Source organism: Taudactylus pleione, unplaced genomic scaffold (assembly GCF_031769625.1).
Source record: "Taudactylus pleione unplaced genomic scaffold, aTauple2 ptg000372l, whole genome shotgun sequence".
Taxonomy (NCBI): domain Eukaryota; kingdom Metazoa; phylum Chordata; class Amphibia; order Anura; family Myobatrachidae; genus Taudactylus; species Taudactylus pleione.
In genome coordinates, this window is record NW_028284773.1 from 8342351 (window position 1) to 8366966 (window position 24616).

At 41.0% G+C, this 24616-nt stretch overlaps 1 protein-coding gene across 2 annotated transcripts in view; it reads left to right on the forward strand.

Annotated features, from left to right (window-relative positions):
• The window catches only part of CCDC50 (coiled-coil domain containing 50), a 107908-nt gene extending 94607 nt beyond the window's left edge, over positions 1-13301 (forward strand). For both annotated transcript variants that reach the window (XM_088444807.1, XM_088444808.1), the window contains 2 exons: positions 1186-1301; positions 8064-13301. In XM_088444807.1, coding sequence (XP_088300933.1) covers positions 1186-1301; positions 8064-8083 — 136 coding nt within the window. In that variant the 3' untranslated portion in view covers positions 8084-13301. The remainder of the gene's footprint in view (positions 1-1185; positions 1302-8063) is intronic.
• The last annotated feature ends 11315 nt before the right edge of the window (positions 13302-24616 follow it).

Genomic DNA, 24616 nt, shown 5'->3' on the forward strand with positions numbered 1-24616 from the left:
GTTCATTATGAGTGACCTGCGCCATGCATCGTGCTACTTTTATACCAATTCCTTTGAGACAAGAAATACTAATCCTAAGAAGTTAGCTACTTAGTACACGTTTAGTGAATTAAGATGCAAAATTAGTGAAAAAGTACTCAAGCATGGAAATCCCTACCTGTGGCAGAGCTTCTATGTCGTGCCAGGTATCTAGGCCAAATGGCGCAAAAAGGATAGGTGTATGAGGACTGGTCTGTACAACCACCAAAACACAAAGCCGCTAAAGTAGAAAACAATATATAAAGTGATACTTGTAGAATACTACTTTTTAAAATGTGTAGTGACTGTGTAATGAATAGTCAATGCTAAGAATACTAGATATACAGTTTACCAATGCATTATGGAACATGATTATATATAATGCATATACTGTCACAAATATAAAATCATTCATCCACAATTAGTATGTAGTAGCAGTTATGAGAGGGGCGACAATATAGCGTTTATCACAATGAGAGGACTGATAACGGCAAAATAACACTATAATAAGTTATTACTTTGGTGAAGTAATAGAAGGGTATGGAGTGACCCTCACTGCAGTCTCCTTCGTGTAGAGGAGGTGTTCTTGTCCGTGTCTCCTCACACCTTTAATATTGTCCATTATAATAAAGGATAAGGCTAAACGCCAACACATTAACATTTTTAAAAAGCAGCTTATTTGGGCCAATTATTAGTGCAGCAAGATAAACAGGTGAACAATATAGAAAAAAAGCAAATGTTTTGGGAGTGAACATAATGGCCCCTTCTTCAGTGCAATATAATGTATAGTGTAGGACTGTGAATCCCCAATACACAATGCCTCTACAGTCACACCGTCTGCTCTGCAGCAAGCAGATTGGCTGATGTATGAATGGAACCTCCCTAACCGCTTACTGTCTGGCAGAATTGCCTAGAATGATCATGACTATTGTGACAGACCCATGTAATAGCGATGTAGCCCTATAACGTTAATAATATAAATTAGGATAAGGGTGTAATTAATGCTGTCTGCAACCTACTTTAGTTAGTTTCACAATATGTAGCTACTGTTTTCCTATATTATGCTGACAGTGTTTCTCCTGCTTCTATGATTGTTACACTTTTAGACAATGCCATGTTTCTGGTACCAAACTTGGTCTGTTAAGCAAATTGTACTTTGTTGTGCAGGCCTCTTCCTCCCCCTCCAGATGAAGATCACGATGATGACTATGATCACGATTACACAAACCGTGTCTCTCATAACTCCCCGCGATCCAAATCAAAGTCTCAGTCCTCTCATAAAGGTATGTAAAGAAAATAAATCTAGGAGTGACTGGTCCAACAAACACTGGGACCTTCCCTTATCAGCAGTGCTTTGGTCTACGGTTAGATAAAGTTACAAGTTGCTATAAGGTTTATAGGGGTCTATTTACTAAGCTTTGTTAGGAGCTGATTGGCTGGTACCTTACCTCCATTCACTTTATCTCCTAACTGTCATTTTTCAAACACAGCCTGTGACATGGCAGTTAGGAGCTGATTGGCTGGTACCTTATCTCCGTACACTTTATCTCCTAACACAGCTTAGTAAATAAACTCCATAGTAACTTCCATACTCTGGCCTTGACTTCAATGCTAATTTTACAAATTTATGAAAGGATTTAACTTATTTCTTCCCGTTTCTGGACTTATTATAAGCATTAGAAAGCATCAAACAAATAAAAAAGCTGCCATTACTGCGCTGAGCACCATCAGACAAAGCACTGCTTATACATGTAAACGAGTTTTTATTCCATACTGTAGGGAACAGGGCAAATTCAATACATAGGGGGGTATTCAATTTAAGAGCAAAAAGTCCGTGCTAGACTCTTCGCTCCACATCGCAGGTTTTCCGGGGATATAGAAAATCTGATGCATGCCCGCTTTATTATCGTATTCAATTAGGAAGCAGCGAAAACGGGAGCCGGCGGAAAGGTAAGTATCGCAAAAAAATCGGGAATTTTCGGGAAATGTCCCTGGATCCCCCCTAAAGATGTCCAGACATGGGGGTTCACTATGGGTACCCCCATTTTAGCCAGCTGAAAGAAGTCAGGGATTGTAATAGCCGCGGCAGGTACATAAATGCGGCTGTTGAAGAAGTGGTGAAGATGAAGAATAGCACTTAGGCTTTTTTGGGGGGGAAAATTACTTGTTTCATCAAATTTGGGGTACTTGAAAATGGGTGCAAGCATATTTTAAGGTCCCTAAATGATTTTAAAAATTCTTCAAAAATGCACCTGCTGCTACTTCGGCAATGAAGAAGACACATGCCGCATATAAGGGAACCCCTCTGGATTTAATTTGGCTTTTTTATATAAGTGTGTTCTGTATTTTAAATTTTTTTTTTATCACCAAAATTTAAAGTTCATTTTTTGGAGTGTCCCGATTTAAAGATAAAAAAAAAAAAAATCTTTTTTAGGGGACAATCTATTTTTTTAAGCCTGCACTCCTAAACCCCAATTCTGCACTTTCCCGCCAGCAAAAGGCTGGTGAAAACTTATCCCCGTTTTTTTACATTGACTTTTCGCACCGTCGAAAAGTCAATGTAATTGAAAACGGGGATAATTGAAATAGGCGAAAATGATGTCATCGGCAATAAATTATCGCTGATTCCGACATTTCGCCTCAAATTGAATACAGCCCATAGTTTTTGTACACTTGCATATGGGATAATACAAAGCTAGAGTAATAGAACAATTGAAAGCAGCATTTTTAGTTAATACATGACATGCATTGGTTTAAATAAAAAAATCACTGCTTTAAAACCACCCGCAAAACTGCTGAAAATTAGTTGTTTGTAAATTTACACCATAGAGTCAAAGAGCAGTAGATGAGCAGAGAAGAAGCTACTAGTCCATCTAAGGCCCGTATTCAATTGCAGGTGAAAAGTCCCGGACTTTCCGCCTACATCACGTGTTTTTGGCGAAAACACTTTCCTTGTGCGCGGGCGCTTTTCGCCCTATTCAATTCCAACACGAAAATGCGTCCCGGCAAATCTTAAACAGGTGAAAGGTGCTGTCAGATTTGGGGAAATCAGCCTGACATCCCCCAAAAGATGCACTGACATGGGGGATCACTATGGATACCCCCGAATAGCCCTGCTGTAGTCATTTGGGGTGTTTAAATGCTCTCAATAGCTGCTATTTAACATCTTCGCACAAGTGGTGAAGAATAGCATTTAGCAGGTTTTTTTTGGCAAAAATAAGTCTCAGCAAATTTGGGGTACATGAAAATGGGTTCAAGCATGGTTAAAAATCGCTAAAGTGAGGTTTTAAAATACGCACCTTCAGCAAGCACCTGCAATCAAAAAAACAGATTGAGCATACTTGGGGGACCCCCTGGAGTCTATTTCGCTAGTTTTTAACTTTGTCCCCCAACTTTTTTTTTTACCCCCAAAACTAAAGTACTTTTCGGGGGTGATCTAAAGTATTTTTTTTTTTTTTTTTTTACGCAGTTTACCTTTGGGGGACTGTCCCAAGGCTGGAGGTGTGTTCTCTCGCAACTTTGCACCCCAAACCCCCAATTCTGCACTTTTTTCCACCTCCATTCAGAGGCAAATCTTTTCCACTGGTTACAAGGTGCAGACTTTCGCACCGGCGAAAAGTTTTTGCAATTGAATACGGGGATAAGTTTCCGCCTGGCGAAATGACGTTATCGGCGGAAACTTTTCGCCGGGAACGGCTTTTCGCCTGCAATTGAAATACTGGCCTAATTGTCTTAGGTATTTTGTAACTTGCAGAACTTGGGGAACTGCATCTGTCTGTAAGCAATGAGGTTCCCTGTGACCTCCGTATACTCGCAGTGATTCTACAACAAATCATAAGGCATGAAATGAAATTAAAAACAGGTTGGTTGTGTTAGCATTACAGGTGGAACTCCTACTGTGCTTGGCTTATACAATGGCGGCACAATTGCTACGTCTGTTTATTGGAATGCACTGACCAATAGTCACTGAGTTAAATGCACAGAATTCAATCTATTTTCACAGTATTATAAGGGCACAGTCGTGCCCTTCTATTAAGGCTGCATCTAAAAAAATGGATTTCTCCATAGAGAATTCCGAAGGGGGGGGAGGGCGGCAGGGTGTTTAAGGGGCTACACCTCAAAAGCTTATAGGAGGTACCGAGTTGAAATTTGGTAGGGGCGGGTAGAACTATTGCACGGTGCTGCATGCCAAATTTCAGGGCATAAACACAAAAAATTAGGACATGGGAGTGATCTAAAGCTCCAACTGTCACATTTTTCTGACATTCTCAATTAGGACAACTTTTCTGCTGTAGTCTATGGGGTTTTTTGGGAAGGCAAAACTCAGGGTAGGTGGCGAATTTAGACTTGGGGTTTGTTTTATTAGGTAGCTATTGTGCCAGGGTACTTGCTTTTGGGGTTCAGGTAAATTTGAAAGTTAGTTTTTAAACTATTACCTCAAGAATGCGCCATTGTAGAGATAGGACTTTTCAACTTGTTGCGCAGACTCAGTAGGAGCCTCCAGCAGGTGTAGTCATAGTGGCTTCACTTGGGTGCAGCAAGATGGCCGTTTTTTGCGGGCGGTAGCGGGGGCCGGGACCGGGGGGTAGGAAGCCTGTGTTTGCTGCGGCCGGGATGCGGGGTAGAGGGGGTAGGGGTTAGCAGACATTAGCTGCGGCCAGGAACAGAGAACAGTAGCGGGCGTTTGCGGTGGTGTATGCGTTAGGACCCGGGGGAGGTAGCAGCACACAGATGCAGGTTCGGATCTAAAAATTCCGTGATCTCTGCATCTGTGTTTAAAAACAAACAAACACAGAAGCATGGACGGGTCAGTTAGACCCGTCTGTGCTTCTGTGTTTTAAAAATAAAAACGGTGTAAAAAATAAAATTGGCGTGGCCCCCTCCCCCCCAAAAAAACAAACAGCCCCGGGCTATGGAGCCCCCAGTACTGGTTGTGCTAAATATAGGGGACAAACGATGTAGGGGTCCCCCAGTATGAAGCACAACCAGCACCAGGCTTTTCAGAACCAGTCCTGGTTGCCAAAATACGGGGGACAAATGACATAGGGGTGCCCTGAATGTAGTGCAACCAGCACTGGGCTCTGAGCTGTGGAAACACAGGGGGAAAAAATGCATAGGGCCCTCCCTGTATTTCCCAGAACCAGCACCCGGACCATTTCTAGCAGGGGGGGTGATGCCACAGCCAGGGGAGCCCTTTCACCGGGCTCCTCAGCCGAAGCATCACACCTGACCGTAAGTCACCCAGGCCACTGATCCCTGAGGAGCTGGTGACCCCCCCCCAATAAAGGGGTCCCCCTCTCCAGGGCACACCAGGCTGATAGCCCAGGGCTATCCCCGGCACCCCTGGGCGGTTGGTGCCGGGTTGATTATGTAAAGTGTGGTGCAATTAAATTTAAAATATTGTCTTTTGCTGTGGAACTACAGTTCCCAGCAAGCCTCCCCTGCATGCTGGTACTTGGAGAAGCACAAGTATCAGCATGCGGGGCATTACGGGCCTGCTGGTAGCTGTAGTTCCACAACAAAAGCAATATTTAAAAAAAACAATATTTAGAAAAGTATAATTTTATTAAAACGTACATGCACACGCATGTACTCACACATGCATACACTCTCTCACATACTCGCCTATGTATCCCTGAAGCCAATCTGTCCTCTTCTCCAGTAGGTAATCCAATGGTGTACCTGTAATAAAAAATTTCATACTCTCCTCTTTCTATGCGTGTATCTTTCCTCTTCGTTCCAAAGTAGGGAAATCCTGGGTCTTGGGAAAAAAAATAAATTACCCGAGCCCACGAATATTAGTAGTGTTCTCTAAGAACACTACTATCCGCCTCTCAGCCAATGAGTGGTTCTCACCATTGAATTCAATGGTGAGATTCGAGTATGCCCTTTACAAAAATGGCGCCTCAGCGCCATTTTTGAAATTAAAAGATGGCCGCCGTGAGCCAATTACGACTCGCGACGTTATCGCCCCGCCTCCTCGGCTGGCTTAAATACTGCCAGCGCGAGTTGCCGTGAACTCAGTCGGCGGCGGGGCGGCAGCAGAGAAGAGCTGCCAAAGACTCAAGACGCCGCGGGAGCCCTGGATGGGCTACGGCCAGTAAAAACAGCTTAAAGGCCGTCGCCCTCCAAGTGAAGGTCCTGCTAAATAAAATATTTTAAAAAACGGTGTCTGTTTTATTTTAATATTTCTTTTGCACAGGTACTATAGGTACCAGCAGGTCCTTGGTGCTCCGCCTGCTGGTACTTGTGGTTCTATAAGTGCCAGTATGTGGGGGATGCCTGCTGGGACCTGTAGTACTACTGCAAATGACAATATTTATATATTCATATGCACCACACAACACAAATCAACCCAGCACCTACCGCCCAGGGGTGCTGGGGATAGCCCCGGGCTATCGGCCTGAGGTGCCCTGGAGAGGGGGGACCCCTTTAATGGGGGGGTCCCCAACTCCCCTGGGATCCCCAGCCTGGGCTGACTAGCAGTCAGGGGTGATGCTTCAGCTGGGGGCCAGGTATAAGGGCTCCCCTGGCTGTGGCATCACCCCCCTGCTAGAAAGGGTCCGGTGCTGGTTCTGGGAAATACAGTGGGGCCATATGCATTTTTTTTCCCCCTGTATTTCCAGTACCAGGACCGACTCAGAGCCCAGTGCTAATTGCGTTAAATATGGGGGACCCCCTACATCGTTTGTCCCCCGTATTTTGGCAACCAGGACTGGTTCTGAAAAGCCTGGTGCTGGTTGTGCTTCATACGGAAAACCCCTACGTCCTTTGTCCCCTGTATTTAGCACAACCAGTACTGGGGCTCCAAAGCCCGGTGTTGGTTGTCTTCTAGGGGGTGGGGCTACGCCTTTTTTTTTTTGTTTAACACATTCCATTTTTAACAGTTGCGTAGATGGCTCTCACTGCTGCATTCGTGCATCTGTGATTTATTGATTTGATTTTCTCAGGTGCATACGAACTACCAGTGAGCCCACTGTCATCCACTGATGCCCCCTTTGCACTGCACCACCGCTACCCCACACGCCTACAGCCGTCTCGCACTCTGCACCTCCCCAAACCAACCTCCTGTGTGCTATCCCCTCTTCCACATGCGTTAGTTTACCATTTTATTGCCCTTCTCCCCTGCAGGTGGCCCGGTTTGCTCATCCAAACCCTGATAGTTAATAAATTTTAAAAAAGCTATTTCTGCTTTGACCTCAGTTGCATAGACTGCATGTGTGTATTCCAATAAGCACACAATTCTGTGAATTAGCAGTTCCACCATTTTGTGAGTGACAGCATTCTCATTCTGTGAGCGTGCTGAATCTGCAGTTAACCACAGGGTGTGATGGCATACCATATATGTATTGCTCAAGGAACACGTCAATTAAGGTGTCAGCCTTAATGATCGTAATTTCATTGCTTTTTGAAGTTTGAGTGGCAGAAAATCAATAGGTTTTGTGACTTTTCAGATCATGTCTAAGCAGCCTTAATGGGACATGTGAAACCAAAAGGTTTTTTGTCTATGGAATATTCTTCTAGAATGGCCACTGAATAAAAACACTGCCAAAGTGCTTCTTTAAGAAAACACTGTCTGCATTTACTCTCTGCCCCACATGTAAAAAGAATTCACTCTGGTAGAGTGAAATATAAAGTCTGAATCTATGTAGTGTAAAAGGCAAAAACTTAATCTAGTTATTAAAACCATAACAGATGTAAAATGTTTGGTGAAACGGTATTAAGAGCATAGGCTACAAATGTGGTTTCTTTTTAAAGGAGTCGGCAAATACAATTCTGACCATTGGCATTGCTGTTATCTCTGCATATCTTTGAGACTGTTGTAGGTTGGAGGTTTTACATCTCTCCATAGTAAACAGTTAGGGTCGTCGTCCGATATATAAATTTGCCTAGAATTCTTGTCTTCCTCTTCAGGCATTTGTGCCTGTATTCCTGGGTAGCAATTCATTGACAACGTACCCATTACATTTCACATGACTCTTTGCAATGCACACACCTTAAGATCTACAGCTGCTATTTACTGATCTGTGTTTCTCTCTTTTCAGATTCCTATTACAAACAATGAGAGATGGATCCATAATGCCAATGATGCTCACAAGCTTATAGGAAATCTCAAGAAAATGTGTTTTTCCTAGTCCTTGGTTGAAGTGTCAAGGCAGTGTCCCCTTCCCATGTCCTGTCAGTCTATTGTCTCCCCCACAAGTGACAAACTGCGTGCAGCATTATCTGGCTCTGAGCAGCTGTCGAAGTTGGTATTGCACAAGCATTTCCGCAGTATGTTCAATGCATGAAAAAGGAATAAGACAACATAGGAACAATTGGCATTTAGTTATGCAAATCAAAAAGTGACTCTGTTAGGAATAATACAAATTTGTTATCCTATATCAGAGCATAGTTTTATTTGCCACAACTATTCACTAATGCCAATTATAACACTGATGTGGTCCAGCCAGCGTGGCTGGCATTATACAAAGCAGCTTTACTATAGAATTAAATTATATTTTTAGGTTGAGACTGCTTACAGCCTATAAAATAGTGGACAGATCCCTTTTAACTAACTTGTGTCGGCTAAGTTAGAATGCAGCTTATTGATTGACTAGCAACAAGTGCTATCACTAAGGCACAATCAGTGGTGTATGGGTGACTGATCCACTTTAAGCATTTCATATTTGCATTTATTTCCTCAAAACATGTATATCATGATTAGACCTTATCTTATGGTGATAAGTGCCTATGTCACTCAAAATGTAAGGGTCTGATGTCTGTAATATGTATAGCGTGTTAGCACATAGGAAATATACCTGCTGCCATTGGTTCCACATATGCTGCTTAAAATCAAGTTTAATCTAAAGCATGCTTGTGTGCAACAGAGATAACCAAACGTTGTTACTCCGAGTGTTGCTGGGCAACATCTTCCATAATGCTCATTATGGGAAGTGTGATTACCCAACAGCTTGGCTGCATTATAAAGCAGGAGAAATTAATATATACTGTACATTAGTGTTGCTCTGCTCTCCTTAGACAGTCATCTGCCATGGTTTAGCACAAAACTAGTGGTTTGCTCTCAGTCATAAAGAATTCCCATCTGTATCTCCTCAGGAAACCGCTGCTTGTCACACCCAGCCAATGCTGTAGTATGTTTGTCATTGTATGTCACCTCCTCATAAACCAGTATCCAGTGTTAAGATTACAAACTGCACAATGTATGTACAGGTAGATGAAATATAACAAAGTGCCATTTTTTATCTTCATTTTCTACACTCTTAAGTTTATGTATCCTCTGAGCAGCCAGGTTTTGTGAATGAAAGCTGCAGATTACCATGTATTTTATATTTTTGATTCATATTTATTGTTACTGTTATGATGTGAGCCAGTCTATTGTCAAGTTTGTTATGTATTTTTAACCAGCACGGCTGTTTAGGATTTTTGATGAATACTTAGATGCTGCAACGCTTTCCCTTTTTAAAGTAGATTACCACTGTCTGCAATTTAGTTAATGTAGGGTCAGATTTTCTTTTGGACATTGGTAATGGAATCCTTGAACTTATTCATGATTTGTAAGGTGTTACATTTTTATCAGATTACCAATAAATAATAAATTATTACCCCTTATCGGAATTAGCGCTAGAAAAGAAATTGGTTCTGTCTGATGCACTAAACAGTCACTTTGATTATGTGGTGCATGTTACACTTGATGTGACTATGAAGGCACAGTTGTTGTTACTAATTAATGGATGTAGCTTTTTATAATGGGCATATTAATATGATTAACACAAGTGTTCATGATCTCAGGGCATTAAGTGTAACCTGTAATGATGCCGGCAATCGTGTGTAAACTTTTACATTTGGAAGAGACGTATAGACTTTATGTAGCTTTAACTTTTTATAATGCCAGTAGCCTTTTTTTAAATTTGATTTATATTTGTTGTAGCAATAGGTTTAACTTTGGTGCATTTTCAATTGTGGATTTAGGTAGTCTTACTGACTACCATGTGACTGCTTAGGGTAATACAATTATCATTTGGAAATCATTTTATAACTGTAATGCATGGTAACCTTTTTCATATGGGCCCACTGTATAAATTATTGCACTGAAGTTCTAGAACTTTAAAAATTACTGTTAACCGGAATGATCTGTTTTACCGATATTGTTCCTATTTGTCTAAAGGAATTTTTGGTTTGTACCAAAAAAATTATTGCACTATACAGCAGGAATGGGCCTTGGCCATGGTTTTGTATTCATATGTAAAAATGTGTTTAAAGTCCCGATGCTAAACAAGAGCATCATTCTAATGATATATTAATGAAAGCATCAAATCAATTGAATTGTACATTTATTTTTAAGTAAAAAAGACAGAGTAATATTATTCATGATGAATCCAACAAGAAAAGGACAATAGTAATTAATACACAACTATGAAATGGTTGTGTAAGCCTAAGTTTACCTGTAATGTACACAGTGAAGCTGCATTTTATAGCCTGGTCCAGTTCTTCTATTCAGTTGCACCTGGTGACGTCACATAAGGCATTAAGAACAACTTAACTGATGGGCTACAATTGTATGGTTATTAGTTCAGTTTACAAAATGGCGGCCTCCACTGTAGTAAGCAATGCAGGATTGGGGGGAAAAAAAAAAACATTACTGCAAAATAGAAATTTTTGTACTTTCTCTCTCACTCTACAGTATATCCCCCTCATGTCAGCGTATCCATGAACTGACAGTGGAAGTGTTTACATGTGGTTTTAAAAGAGTATATTTGAAAAAAGTCTCTATATTAAAACAGACTGCAGGAATTGTTCAGTCCTAATTAAAACTTATTTGTATATTTTTTTAAAACTGGATAGCTGCAGCTTCAGAAATAGGCTCTTAATTTACTTTTTAAAAAGATACTTAAATTCTCTTCACAACCAACCTTTCTTCTTTCATGAAAAATTGACACAATTATTGAATTATTGTATGGTGCACAAACATGCTAGCGAAACCACTATTTGCTTTGGATCTACGGTTGCTTTGCAGTTACGCTTTTCCTAGTGTGACATTGTAATAATGTTATTTGGTAACAAATAGCGTTGATATCCTCAGAATGTAAAACGTTTGCTTCAGTTGGGGGGTTCCTACTTTAAAAATGGAAACTAAACCAGTGCTTTACAAACCGTTCCAGAAGCAGTTGGTCTACCGCATGTGGTATATAAGGCAAAATTAGGCCAGGATTAAAAGTAATCTAATACAGGGAGTTTGGAAAGTCCATCCGCAGTAACTGTGTGCTAAGTGTGTGACAGTCCAATATTCAAATAGGGGAGCCACACCAATTGCCAGTGAGTCCCTGCTGGCGATGTTTGGCAACGTTTGGGGTGGCAGTTGGTGTGGCTCACCTATGTGAGTTTTGGACTGCGCTGGAGCCGCCACTGTCTGTCACACACTTAGCACACAGTCACTGCGGAGGAACTTTCCACTAATGCAATTGCAACTGCGATCTCCTACAGATGGCAGTTGCTAAAATAAGCTAATGCCTTCCAAAGCTTATCCGTCCGATGACATACAACAGCTTAAACATTAGTAACATTGACGCAGAACGGGCAGCCACACAACTTGTAAGTCAAGTCTGACCTGCCACAAATTCTGCAGCTCTCCTGACACAGAGCTCTCATGCTGTGAAGGAGATTGCAATAGCTAATTTATGCACGTCTATGAATCAGCGTTTAAACTGTCAGAAACACCTGCTTTTTTTCTAACCACTCTGCATACTTGCATTGATATTATATCATCTAGAGCAGTGTCTCCCAACTCCAGTTCTAAGGGACCCCTAACAGTGCATGTTTTACAGATCTCCTAGTTGGTACACCGTTTATTCATTACTGGCTGACACATTTTAAGAGAGCCACAGGTGGAGCGAATTATTTCAATTGTGATACTGGGGAGATCTGTTAAACATGCACGGTTAGTGGTAATGTGGGCAGTCCTCTTCGTAGCAACACAATGAGATTTATCGCCTCTGCACATACCATTGTTGACCTGCGCCCATGTGCAGTAAATCTGTGTACACAATCGCTTGCAAAGAAGGACAGTAAACAGCCTTTGACTGGTGATCTCTGATACAGTTGTGGTGGATCTCTGATACAGAGTGGTTTACCCTACAGTAGATGGATTGATGTGTATTTTCTTGCTTTATTTTTATGTTTGTTATTTTGTTAGTCAGTCAGGTTTGTTCAGCTCCTGCTTACTGTATTTTCTAAGGATATTGTTGACCATTTTTAGTTCCTATGCTTTAAGAGAAGTAAGACAATCAGCCAGCAATATTATTGGTTCTTTCAGTCCATCTAGTGTTGATAGGAACTAGGAGAACTGCCCAGGGACAGTTATCGGTCTGAGGCCTCCCAAATGTTACCTTTCCTTATCTGTGAATATGCACATCACACATGTATCTGCTTCATGTTAGTGAATTACGAATGTCTTATATATACATAAGCTTTGAGACCCATGGTATATGATGACTTCTGTATTTTGTGATGGACTGGTGACTCCCGGATGTCTAAAAGGATTTTTAACATGGAAAAAAGTCTGTATACTTAAGCTACAGTATAACCATTTATATGTATTCCATTTATTTTTACACGCATTATAATCTGCTTAGAAATATCTATTTAGCAATAAATACTACTTGTATGGCTTCTACAGAAATGTAAACAATTTATCTGGATTTCATATTTTATATTCTTGTTCTATATTTTTATTTTTGTTTTAATTTTTTTTTTTTAAACACAGGTTTTGAATGTAACTCGCCATTTTATATGCAAATTTGAATCTTGTGAATCTATTGATTTCTGCTATGCTTTATTGGCATGGGTTTAGAAACAGAATAACCCGGGTGAGTCATGTTTTTATTTTTTATTTTTTTTGCAACTGATACAGCCTAAACAAATCTAAACAAATGAATACTTGTCAGTAAGTTGTTTAGGGGAAGATTGTTTTTGACAACCGTCCTCTTATAGAAGATTATGTCATAGAAAAATTACATAAAGCACTAATAGAGATGTAATGCACGGTTGGTGAATTCAGGTAGTTGAATATATATCTGTTCTTTTAATATTCAAATGCACACTTCCAATAATTCATCTATGCAATTCTTTTCAGACTGTTCATGCTATATGTGATGTTTTGATATGTGAAAATATCTTTTAACCAAAGCATCATGTATTGAATGTATTCATTTACTTTATTTGAACTCATGAATGTTTATTGAATGTTATCTGTAGCTTGTCTTGCTCAATAAATCTTATTGATTACACAATGTGTTTGTGAGCTTCAGTATTCTAGTTGTTATGCAAATAAAATATATAGCTAATTTAAAAACACTCCCCAACCTGTCCATGTTTATTTTAATCAAAGTTTCTCATAATTCATATAGATTCCTGAACTCCCAAAATCAAGGAATTATACTTACATTTAAAAAAAAAAAAAAGTAAAAATACAATAATGCAGCCACTTATGACCAGCAGGTGGCGACAGAGACAGTTCCATTTACATCTCTCAAATATGATACAATCTTGACAACAAAAATTCTTCTTTTGAAAAAGTCCCTGACCTTCAACCCCTGAAAACTTGACCTTGTACTTCTGTGAAAGTAAAAATGCAGTAGAATGGTGATGTACCTTAGCACATGCTTAAATCCATATTCAATCATAATAAATATTAGTAAACTATTAAAATACAATGAAGGTATGGTACAAGGCAACTGATGGCCCAATGATTTGTGACATTTCTGAAGTACCACTGCACATTTTATGACCGTAACATTGTTTTAACTGTGCACATTCCCATTACCAACTTCTTTATGGTGCTTTGGTCGGTTCTCAGTGTTGGTCCGTGAAGATGCTGTAGGAAAGTGGAAGGCGGAAGTCTGTACCTGGATAATGATGGTATAATTACACTCTGAATAACTTTCATGCATTTTTACCGAATGCTGCATTTTACATTTCAGCACAGAAGTTTAACTGGCTCATTCCCAGAGCTATGAATGCACAGTCATGGAGGGTTAGCCAGGTCTAAGCCCACTAACTCTCCATTTAGGATAAGTAAATAGGCATGGTCTTGAATCATATTTATTATCCAAGTCCTAAAAGGCCCAAATCCAGCAGCCTATTTCCATAGCTGAGAAAACTTGTGCTTACATTAAATTGAGGGTTAATGTTTGGTAATGTCATATTTCTGTTACCACAGGTGGCCATGGGCAGTGAACCACATGCTGTCTATTAGGCATTAGTGTGATTTTCCCAGTCGCACACAGAATATAGACACGCTGCATATCCTTTTCATCAGCAGAAGCTGCTTGTGCTAACTATTTGCATTTGAAGGCAAACGTTGCACGAAAAGAAGCTTGGCACTACTGAGACACATGGAGCTCCAGCGTTATACATAGAGTGACTTGTAGGAGGATAGATGTAAGTGGACACATATGTACCTTTTGCAAGATTCTGTAGGGCTGATGTGGGGGATTGTGCATCTGCAAGTGGTAAGCTGCGCCGCCAGCTGCCTCAAACATCATCATCATTAGTATCTGCACTTGCACAGCCTCATTGTAGGTGCAAGAGATCAGTCTGACACAGAATACACTTCCACAAGTCAGGGTGGTTTCATGTAGTTCCTGCCCCAAAACGCCCTATATCACAGAAAGACCGATCCTGCCAAGTTCTTTCCAACTCAGAATAGGATGGAAATACAGAAAAAAAACACAAATTCACATCTGGGCATGTGCTGTATGCAAACATCCATTGTGTGCTCCCATGCACAGAGATCCCTGTCACTTAGTCAGGCCCTACAAGAACATAGACTAAAATAATATCTCTGTGTAAGAGTCATGAGTGCATACACACGGTCAGCTTTTCCTTCAGATTTGTACAATAACTATTTTAAAAATCGTTCATATCTGAAAGAAAATCTGACGTGTCCCTGCAACGATGAACGATGCACGTTCCCATTTGTCAGATAACGATATCTGACATCTGATGTGTTTGCAGTCAGATTTGGTTGATTTTAAAGCTGCATACAAACGTAAAGATTTTCTGTCCAACCATCCAACTAGTTAATTGGTTGGAATGAAAATCTGGTAAGGTAAGAAAGCAAATGACAATCAGAAATTTGCTCCCAAATGGCAGAAAATGGACAAACTGTTTGAACAAATTGTTTAGATCAAACATTTAACAAACTTGTCTGAATGACCATGTTCATCTGTTTTCTGGCATTTAGGAGCAAATTGCTGATCATCAGTTACACTCATACGTTACCAGATTTTTATTCCAACCAATCAACTTGTTGAATGGTTGGAGAGAAAGTCTTTAGGTGTGTGGCCAGCTTAATACTGTAAAAAATTGTTCATAGTTCATGAAATCGTTGGTAAAATCATTCGTCGTTTATCGTTCAGCGTTCGTCTGACAGATCCATGTGTATGCACCATTAGTTCAGTGGACGAACTATGGGAGACAAAGGAGGCGCCTGCCGCCGGGCTCCAGCTCTGAAGGGGCACCTCCTCCATTGTCCACAACGTATTCACCACACTTGGGGCTGTAACTACAGTATGTACCCGGAGTGTACCGTCACGCTCGCCCAATACATGGCATCCCTTCCCGGCACCTGAGAAGCCACCATACACTAGTGGAGAGCTCCATGTCAGACAATCAGTTGCTGCCTTCGTCTATATATAGCCTGTCTCCATACGAATGGCTACATTAGTGTCAGCGGCTGTGATGGGGGAGCACCAAATTATAACTTGCCTCCGGGCGTCTTGGATGAACTTACGTCACTGCATTAGTTTAAGTTTAGCAAACTGGCTGAACTTTGGGTCAGTCTTGATGAATACCTCGGCTATGTGTAGGTGACTGGCCCACTTCAACAAGTTAGGCATATGTGAGAAAGGTAAATGTAATAAAGATGTGCATTGTTCTATGTAAATATGTTGCAGTTATACAACATATTTAAATGTGAATGATAAATAAATAAGCCACCAGTGTATATGATATGTCTATTGCTGTGCCACTGTGTCGCTACAGCATGAGCGTGTTTACACCCTGCATGACAGAGGGGAGGTCATGATTTGTAGAGCTCTTTGAAGCTTGTGATTAATCCTCCCACAGTAATCCATAATACAATTTACTATAAACAATACAGAGTACTTCTATTGCTTGAAAATATTGTTTATACATCAGTTGCTTTATTGTGTAATCAAAGTCTGCTGAAGAAGCACTTTATACCTTTTATTTCTAAAAACAAAAACATGATTTACATTATCTTGCAGCATGCAACTGCTAAACAACTCTGATGTAATGATTACTGAGAAATTCATGCTTGACTTATGGTGCATTGAAGGATTTTTCAAGATTGAATCCAATTACATTATTTCAATTATTGTGCTTTTTTTTTTTTATTCTAATTTGATTAGTATAAGAGAAAAAAAAAAAACTTTGGTACATTTTAGAAATATACCAAAACAATATGTGACCCAATGGGAGGATGATGTATTGTACTGTACACCACAGCCTCCAAATGACATTGGTAGCATGCAGACATCTTCATCACTTTTTCTTAAAAAGTATACAGTAGCTTTGATCTGATGTAATAGAGTAGTATTTTGAACCAGATATATGGTGGGCTACCAGTTATCATGCATGTTGCAGGGTTATTTCCCCCCTGTATTTCATCCTGCTATCTGCCATTTCTGTCCCCCTCACAACCCCATCTCCCTGTATCTCCTATATTTCCCCCTCCCCTGTCTCTTGCCTCTATCCCGCCTACCTTCCAGTCTCTGATCTCTGTCCCTCACCTTCCCCTATCTCTCATCTGTTCACCCCCCTTCTTATCTCTATCCTGCACCCCCCCCCCTGCAAATCTCGCTGTGTTTTTTTCTCTGTACCCCCTTACCCTCCTGTCTTCCTCTCAGGAGCATAAAATCCCAACACTCCCTAGACCGTATTCCATAAGTTTTATTGGGCCCACTAAAAATAAATGGCTTCCCTATTAAAAGCAGTCCTGTGCTGACCGCTCTAGTTCTTTTCCTACACCCGATTGTGTGCTGATTACTATATCCATATTAACATCCAACTCATGGATTTGACTCAGAATAATGCGTGATTACTATCCACTTTATGTATATCACCTCCAGTATCAGCTGTTGAAAAGACATTTATGTCCTATATCCGCAATCCAGTTCTGGACTATTGGAAATGGTATCAACATGTGTTTAGCCATCTGTGTTCATGTTACATTGTTACTCTCATGTTGCAGTATTATAAAGCAGTGTTTTATTAACCTAGGTCAATACAGCCATGGCTTTTTTGATATTTTTTCTTTCTTTATTGGTTTCATGTATAATCTTTTTTTGACACTAGTCATGGTATTTATTCTGGTTGGTTGTTGCACTATGCCATATTTTCCTGCACCCTGGCTGGTGGGCGTGGGTTGATTAGTTCAAAGAAAACAATTGATAGTTATGTTTTGTCTTTTGCACTACAGGTCCTTGCATGCCCAGGCTGCCTATAAGTGTTTGGGCATTGCCATTGCTTGTAGTATTGCACTACAGACTTCAGTATGCCAATGGCTGCTAGAAGCCACAAGTGCCAGCATACCCTGGCGTCCATGGCTTACTGAGCCTGCAGTGCTCCAAAGAGGGGAAAAAATGCACATTTTTATTTTATCATAAATAAGCGCTCTTCTCATTCTTCAATGTATTACCTAAGTTCTGAGGTCCAGGTATTAGTAGGCATCTATGGCTTTGAAAAATAACAAACCTTTTAACATGACTGACATTTTGCTCTAATCCAGTGGTCGGGGAACAAGGGTAAATTACCCCACATGGGGTAAAAATGAAATTCCTGGGGGTAATGGACGGACAGGTGGGCATGCATATGAATCATTCTATAATATAGAATGATTCATATGCATGCCCGGCTGTGCCGCAGGGAGACTCTAAGCCGGTCAAGCTTAGATGTTATTAGCAGCGGGCGCCCGGCTCCTTCCCTGCAGCGCCGCGTTAGCCGGAGGCTGGAGTTCTCTTCTGAACTCTTGCTTACGCCTCTCTCCATGCGCACTATAGGAGAGCCGTCATGAAGTCTCTCCCATAGTTCCGAGGAGCAGCCGGGCGGACAGTACGGCGAGCGGGGATTAAGGTAAGTGTTTTTTTTTTCTTTTTGTACAAGTGGCACTATAGGGGCATGTAAATTGCATTATATAGCCACTTGATTAACATGCAAAAACAAGAATGTATTAAAATAGGCATAATAAAATGGCAATATAGAGCAGGGTTTTTTTTCCCAACAAAAGTATTGTAAACCATATGCAATTGGAACAGGTATGTTTTATTTTTAGGTTGTTTGTTTATTAAATAACTTCCATAAACACCATCCTATGCTTTATTTAATGAAAGGAAAACATACATGTATTGATATAAATCAATCACTGTAGACTCATTGGGATATATAATGCTGATTTCTGGATTTTTTTATTGTTGTAATAAATGTGTTAAATCCTTACAGCTCAGGTGCACTACTATAATAGAGGATTGCTTTCTCATTATACTACACTCCCCAACAATGCAATGAACCCCAATGTTAAATATTTAATTTCCTATCCCCTCATAGGAGCCATGCTTTGTAAATATTGATAATACAGTACGGCAATGGTAATACTGCCTCCTAAAGAACTGACCCAATTACAATTTACGAAGTATTGGTTGGTCCACAAAATGGCTGCTTTCTCTGTCCATACTGTAGGTGACAAATTAAATTGTAGTCATTACTATACGTTTTGGTTACTCCTACAAACGGGGGACAGTGGTAACCTGCTGCTGTAGAGTAGGTGCAGGAGGAGTGCGGACCCTTTACATTTTAAACTTGTCAGTACTCCTGCCCCCTACACTATATGCCTGACAGTAGCACTTAAGCTTAATTAAAATGCCCTGTAGTATGGGGTCTTGCTTGGGGCTGCTGTTTGAAGGTGTCTTGTCAGTGTAGCTTGTTTCTTTAGAGTACTCTCTGTACTGGCAGGTTTACTTTATTTCTTATGCTCTGTCAGATTTTTCTCTCATCAAACATGACAGAAATGCAGCTCTCCTATCGAGAGCCATAACACCAACTTGTCAGTGGGACGATTTGCCTGCTGCTGCCATTTGCCCAGCCTGCCAGCCAGGAGAATTGAGTCTTGCCCATGTTAGGGGGTTAAAGTCCTTGAACACCCAGCTAAGGGTGGACAGATTCAAGATAGTTAAAAGCTGGGTGCACACCAAATGATAGTGTGACCCAGCGATGATTAAATGTAACCATACACCATACGTGCCATACACACTGAAAATACGGTGTACGACAGCGCAATGTTTCGTTACATGCACCGTGTAACTGCACCTCATCGTTCCTTGCATTTTCCTATTTGCTGTGCAGAACAGCAAATGGGACGTTGCGATGAACGACCGATCGAATGTACACACTATATGTTGTGTACTATATATATTGTTTTGATCTGTGTCGGTACAATATATCATATGATACATCATGTAGTGTTTACCCAGCTTTAAACAGAATGTAGACGGACAAGTTCATGGTTTCATCAAGAATGCAAACTTGCATGCAACCACTTGCATTTTCTGGTTTGTGATTTGGAATCCGCATTATCAGTTCAAAGTACATAAGTTTGAATTAATGGAGTTTTGGTTGGCTAATGAGGTACTGAAGTTCTCACCAGGGACATTAATCCAAGGTCAGCTCTGGTAGATACCATGGCAGTTCTATGGGATTTTCCTTTTCATTCACTAATTATCTCCAGTCATGATGCTACCAAGCTAAAGATAGAAAATTAATAATAATCCGTACCTGTCATTTTGGCTGTTGCAGATTAGTCATGAATATTGAGGCACACAATGCCAAGGCTAGACCTGTTAGGCAGTGTGTTTTTGTCTTATCTATCTGTCCTTTCATCCATCCAAATGGTTGGCACTCGCCTTAATCATATTCAACAACTGGGGTGCAGATCCCCAAGGAAGGCAGGCATATAGAGGGTATCAATCAGTAAGTATATAAAGAACGCACTGAGGGCACTCACCAGACTTCATAAATGAAATAATATTTATTCACCACATAGATTTAAGATAAAACAGTGGTCAAAGGTCCATAAGTGGGCCTTTTTAAAGACTTATCCAGCAAGTTCTACATGTTGCTACTGCCTACCCAATTTTACCCAAGCCTCATTGCTCATTTTCTATGAGGCCTAGACTATTCTTTGGACCTAGATTTCTTCTCAACCAAAGTTGTCTCCCAATTTCAGATTAATCAGAATATCATGATTCCACTGTGGATCTACGAATATGTATACAAGATGAAAGCTCTCTCCATTAATTGGATGTGACTAGGGATTTAAGGACTTATGTTCGGAGGACGAGTGATGTCCTCAAGATGAGTGCATGGAGTCTAGCATGAGCAGTTGTGTAGGGCTTGCATTAGTTCACACATTCACCAGACTCTACAGGCTTTATCTACTCATGGCAGTTTTTGAACACTGCTTTTCACCCTTAAATACATATTTGGGATGTTCTCAATATGTTCATAGTGTCCCCCCAATTGTAGGACTTAGAAGATTTATTTTTGTAATTTTCTTAAAGTATATTGGAGGACACTGAATGTTCTGTTCATTTACGCTCCTGTTCTTTGATGAAATTGCTGTTTGATGTTTACGGAAGACATTGATCTTTTCCTCCATCTCTTTTGTTCCTCTCTCTACTCTACTGCAGTGGTTCTCAAACTCTGTCCTCGGATCACATTTTCAAAGTAGCCTAGCTGGGCGCAGGTGTATTCATTACTCAATGACACATTTTAACAGATCCTTAGGTGGAGCTAATTATTTCTCTTGTGATGCTGGGAGGAGACCTGCAAAACATGTACTGTTTGGGGTCCTGAGGACTGAGTTTGAGAACCTGTGCTTTACTGTATTAAGCATAACTGAAATGTGCCTGGCAGGTACTCTTCCTCCTGCATACAACACAGGAGAAGAAAGAAGACTCCTTTTTGGGGCACTGTTTAAAATATAACTTTTACTAATATCTTAAAAAAAAGGTGACCATACTACAACATACACACATCTAATTTGAAGATTTAAAAGTTGTTCACCAATGGGATGTAGTTATTCTAATCATTATGAGATAAGGTGCACAGACACGTAACGATTTTTTGAACGATTTGTCGATAACTGTTATCGCTAAATCGTTAAAAAAAATCGTTCCGTTTATGAGTTATAACGAACGATAATCACAAATGTGCAACCCCGTTTGTAGTTATCGTTCATCGTCCATTTCAGACTGTCCAACAAGACTATTTTCATTTAGGGAAGGAACATTGGCCCTCATTCAGAGCCGCACGTTAACAACAGTACGCTCGTTGCGTTCCGATGTTGACTAACCGCGCATGCGTCGGTGTTACACTGCGCATGTGCGTACGGCAGATTGCGTTTTTTTTTTCTCTCGTTCCTAAAATAGCGTACAGGAAGTGACATGTCAAATGTGATTGACAGAACAGGGCGTTTTTGGGTGTTGACGGGGGTGGAGATGAAAAAACGCAGGCGTGGCGAGGCGTTTTTGGGGCGTACATACATTAGCAGATGCGAACGTCAAATGTGTTCGGACCGTCTCATACGTCACTGGAACATCCGCTTTCCCTTCAAAATGCTCGCACAGCTTAGGGTCAGGATTACTCGACCACATTGGCAATGGCCTTCTCCTCCGTCCCGGGACTCAACGATGGTGCTGCGATTAATCGCGGCTGGTCAGTAAAGTAATTAGTGTTGGATTGAAAACCGGCTTGGTATGTGTTTGGAAAGCAGTTTATTGGGATAGCACAAAAGCGTACGCAGGTGGAAATCAGAGCTGCTAATGTCATGATTACACAATCAATTAGCGTACATTTTGGGTGTTTTATTTTGGCCACAATTTGTTGGTTATGGCCTATTGTAACAATAATGTCATCATGTTTTAATTAGCTCCCCTTTTTTTTGGTTTACTGTGGAATTTGCATCGCTATGTGATTTTTTAAACGTTCCTTAAAGAGGCCTTTTTTTTTTTTTTAAGAGGGTCAGTTTTTGCCTTTAGGGCCAGGATTAAATGTAACCCATTTGTACAATAATGTCACAATACAATCTCAGTTTTTTGTTTTAAATTTATTGTTTAAACACAAACAAATTTACCTAATATTTTTTGGCCTTTTTTTTGTGGCAAAGATATTTGTTAAAATAAAAAAAAAAGCCATAACTGGTAACATAAACGTAAATACCAAATTTTAAAAAATTTCACAAGAAAGGAGAGGGAAGTTTTGACCAGAAAGGAATATGAGCCAAGCACAGAAGGAGTGTGGGAAAAGTCGCCATTGCTGTCACCGTTTTCTCGCCCGTTTGGCTGGGTGAGGGTGGGCGCCAGACCGGGTCCGGGATGCCATCGGGCTGGCCTGTCCAGAGGCAGATGTTGTGGCCTCTGGACTAGGCACAGGGCTAGGCACATTTGGAGGATTGGCTGATGTTGTGCCAGAGGTGGAGGATCTGGATGTTCCGGCAGGAAGGGAGGTCGGCTCCACCATGTGCTGGCGAACGAGCTGCTCCAGGGCATCGGCGATGCGGATGTTGGCCCTGGTATTTTCCGCCAGGGCCTGAGCAATGGTCACGTTGGCCGCAGCATTTTGCTCCAGGGCCTCAGCCACCCGTATCAGACTGGCGTCCATCCTCTGCAGAATCTCCGTATGGAAATCCGATTTAAAATTGAGTTCTGTGAGGAGGCCCACTGCCTGCGAGGGGGCACGCCCTGGACTGGCTTCTGCAGGGTCCTCAGCCGGATGTACTGGTTCCTCCCCTGCAGAGCCAGCAGAAATTCTGCGGCCAAGGCTCCCCTCTGGAGCAGACTCATCCGCCTCTGTCTCTGTTCGGAAAAATGCGCAAAGACTCACATTAGAATCTACATATTGGCACAATAGCATTTCAGAGTTGGTGACATCACAAGACTTACCTTGGCCAACATGAGGAGCCGCAAAGTCTGGCATGTCCGTATCCATGTTGGACACGCCAAACACCTCCACAGCCTGCACACACCCCTGTGCCAGCTCTTCTAAGTCTGTCAACTCCAATGACACAGGGGTGGGACCCCAACCTGTCCCCCTTGCATGCCTAGCCCTGTCGGCAAGTTTTTGCTTGAGACAATATTTGAAGTCTGCCCATCTGTGGAATGAAATTGGAACCATTATCCTTTGTTTTACAATGGGGTTTGTTTATAGGATGGGAAAGTGTTTACTTACCGCCGTTTGACATCCCGGGCTAGACGGACATAATCACCCACCCTATTGACAGCAACGGCGACCTCCTCCCACATTCTCCACTTCTGGCTTTGGCTCATATTCCTGGCTGCCTGGGGCAGGATGTCAACGCACTTCTGGATCAAAACCTCCATCTCCTTGCTTGTGAAATATGGCTGCCTTTTTTTTTTGGCAGCTTTGGCGGGTTGACTGGGGCCAGCAGTCTCTTCCATGTCATCCTCCTCACCTATTTGGGTAAATATGCAGATTTAGCCACTTCACAACTTGCACAATATTATGTTTTAAAAGAATCATTGAGACAAAATGCATGAAGGCCTTGCCGCCGGATTTTTGGCCATTGTTTCCCTGGTCTGAAGCCATGTCTCTGCTTCCAGAATGAAATCAACCAGAAATTAAATGTGATTTCGTGACGTATTTATACATGCGTCCTTAGTTTGCGGCCGCATCATTGATTGTGCGTCCCTATGATTCATCCTTAATTTGTGCGGGAAAATAAACACTATTTATGGCTTGGTGTGTGTGGAGTCGAGGTTGCGTTGTTGGATTGTTGGCGGTTAAGTTGGTTGGATTTGGTTGTTTGCGGTTGGAGGATTTGGCGGAGTTTGTTTTTGTTTTTTTTTTGCTACAGTTGTTTTGGTTTTCCGTTCGCATTTTTTTGGTTTATTTTTTTCCATCGTTTCCTGATTTGGTAAGTTTTGTGCAGTCTAATTTGTGGCCAATTGGTGTCTACTTCTGGTTTTTGGTTTTATATATTTTTTTTTACACTAATTTCATCTATTTTAGTTTGTTTTGGCTTTCGGACCCAAAGACCTTTTTGTTGGAAATCTTATATATTCGAGTTTGGTAAGTCCATTATTTTTCTTGCATTTGCGAACTAATTAACGCATTTTTGACTGTTGGTGTAGTGACTTGCATTTGCGAACTAATTAACGCATTTTTGACTGTTGGTGTAGTGACTTGCATTTGCGAACTAATTAACGCATTTTTGACTGTTGGTGTAGTGACTTGCATTTGCGAACTAATTAACGCATTTTTGACTGTTGGTGTAGTGACTTGCATTTGCGAACTAATTAACGCATTTTTGACTGTTGGTGTAGGGACTTGCATTTGCGAACTAATTAACGCATTTTTCGAGGCTTATTCATCATGTAAACCAGTTTTGCTTTTCCCTTTTCCATTTTTGGGGTCCATTTGACCCCTATTTGACGTACGGTGTGCAATGTCGTTTTCATCGATGGCCAAATGTGTGTTTCGCCTATTTTATGTGTTGGCTTGC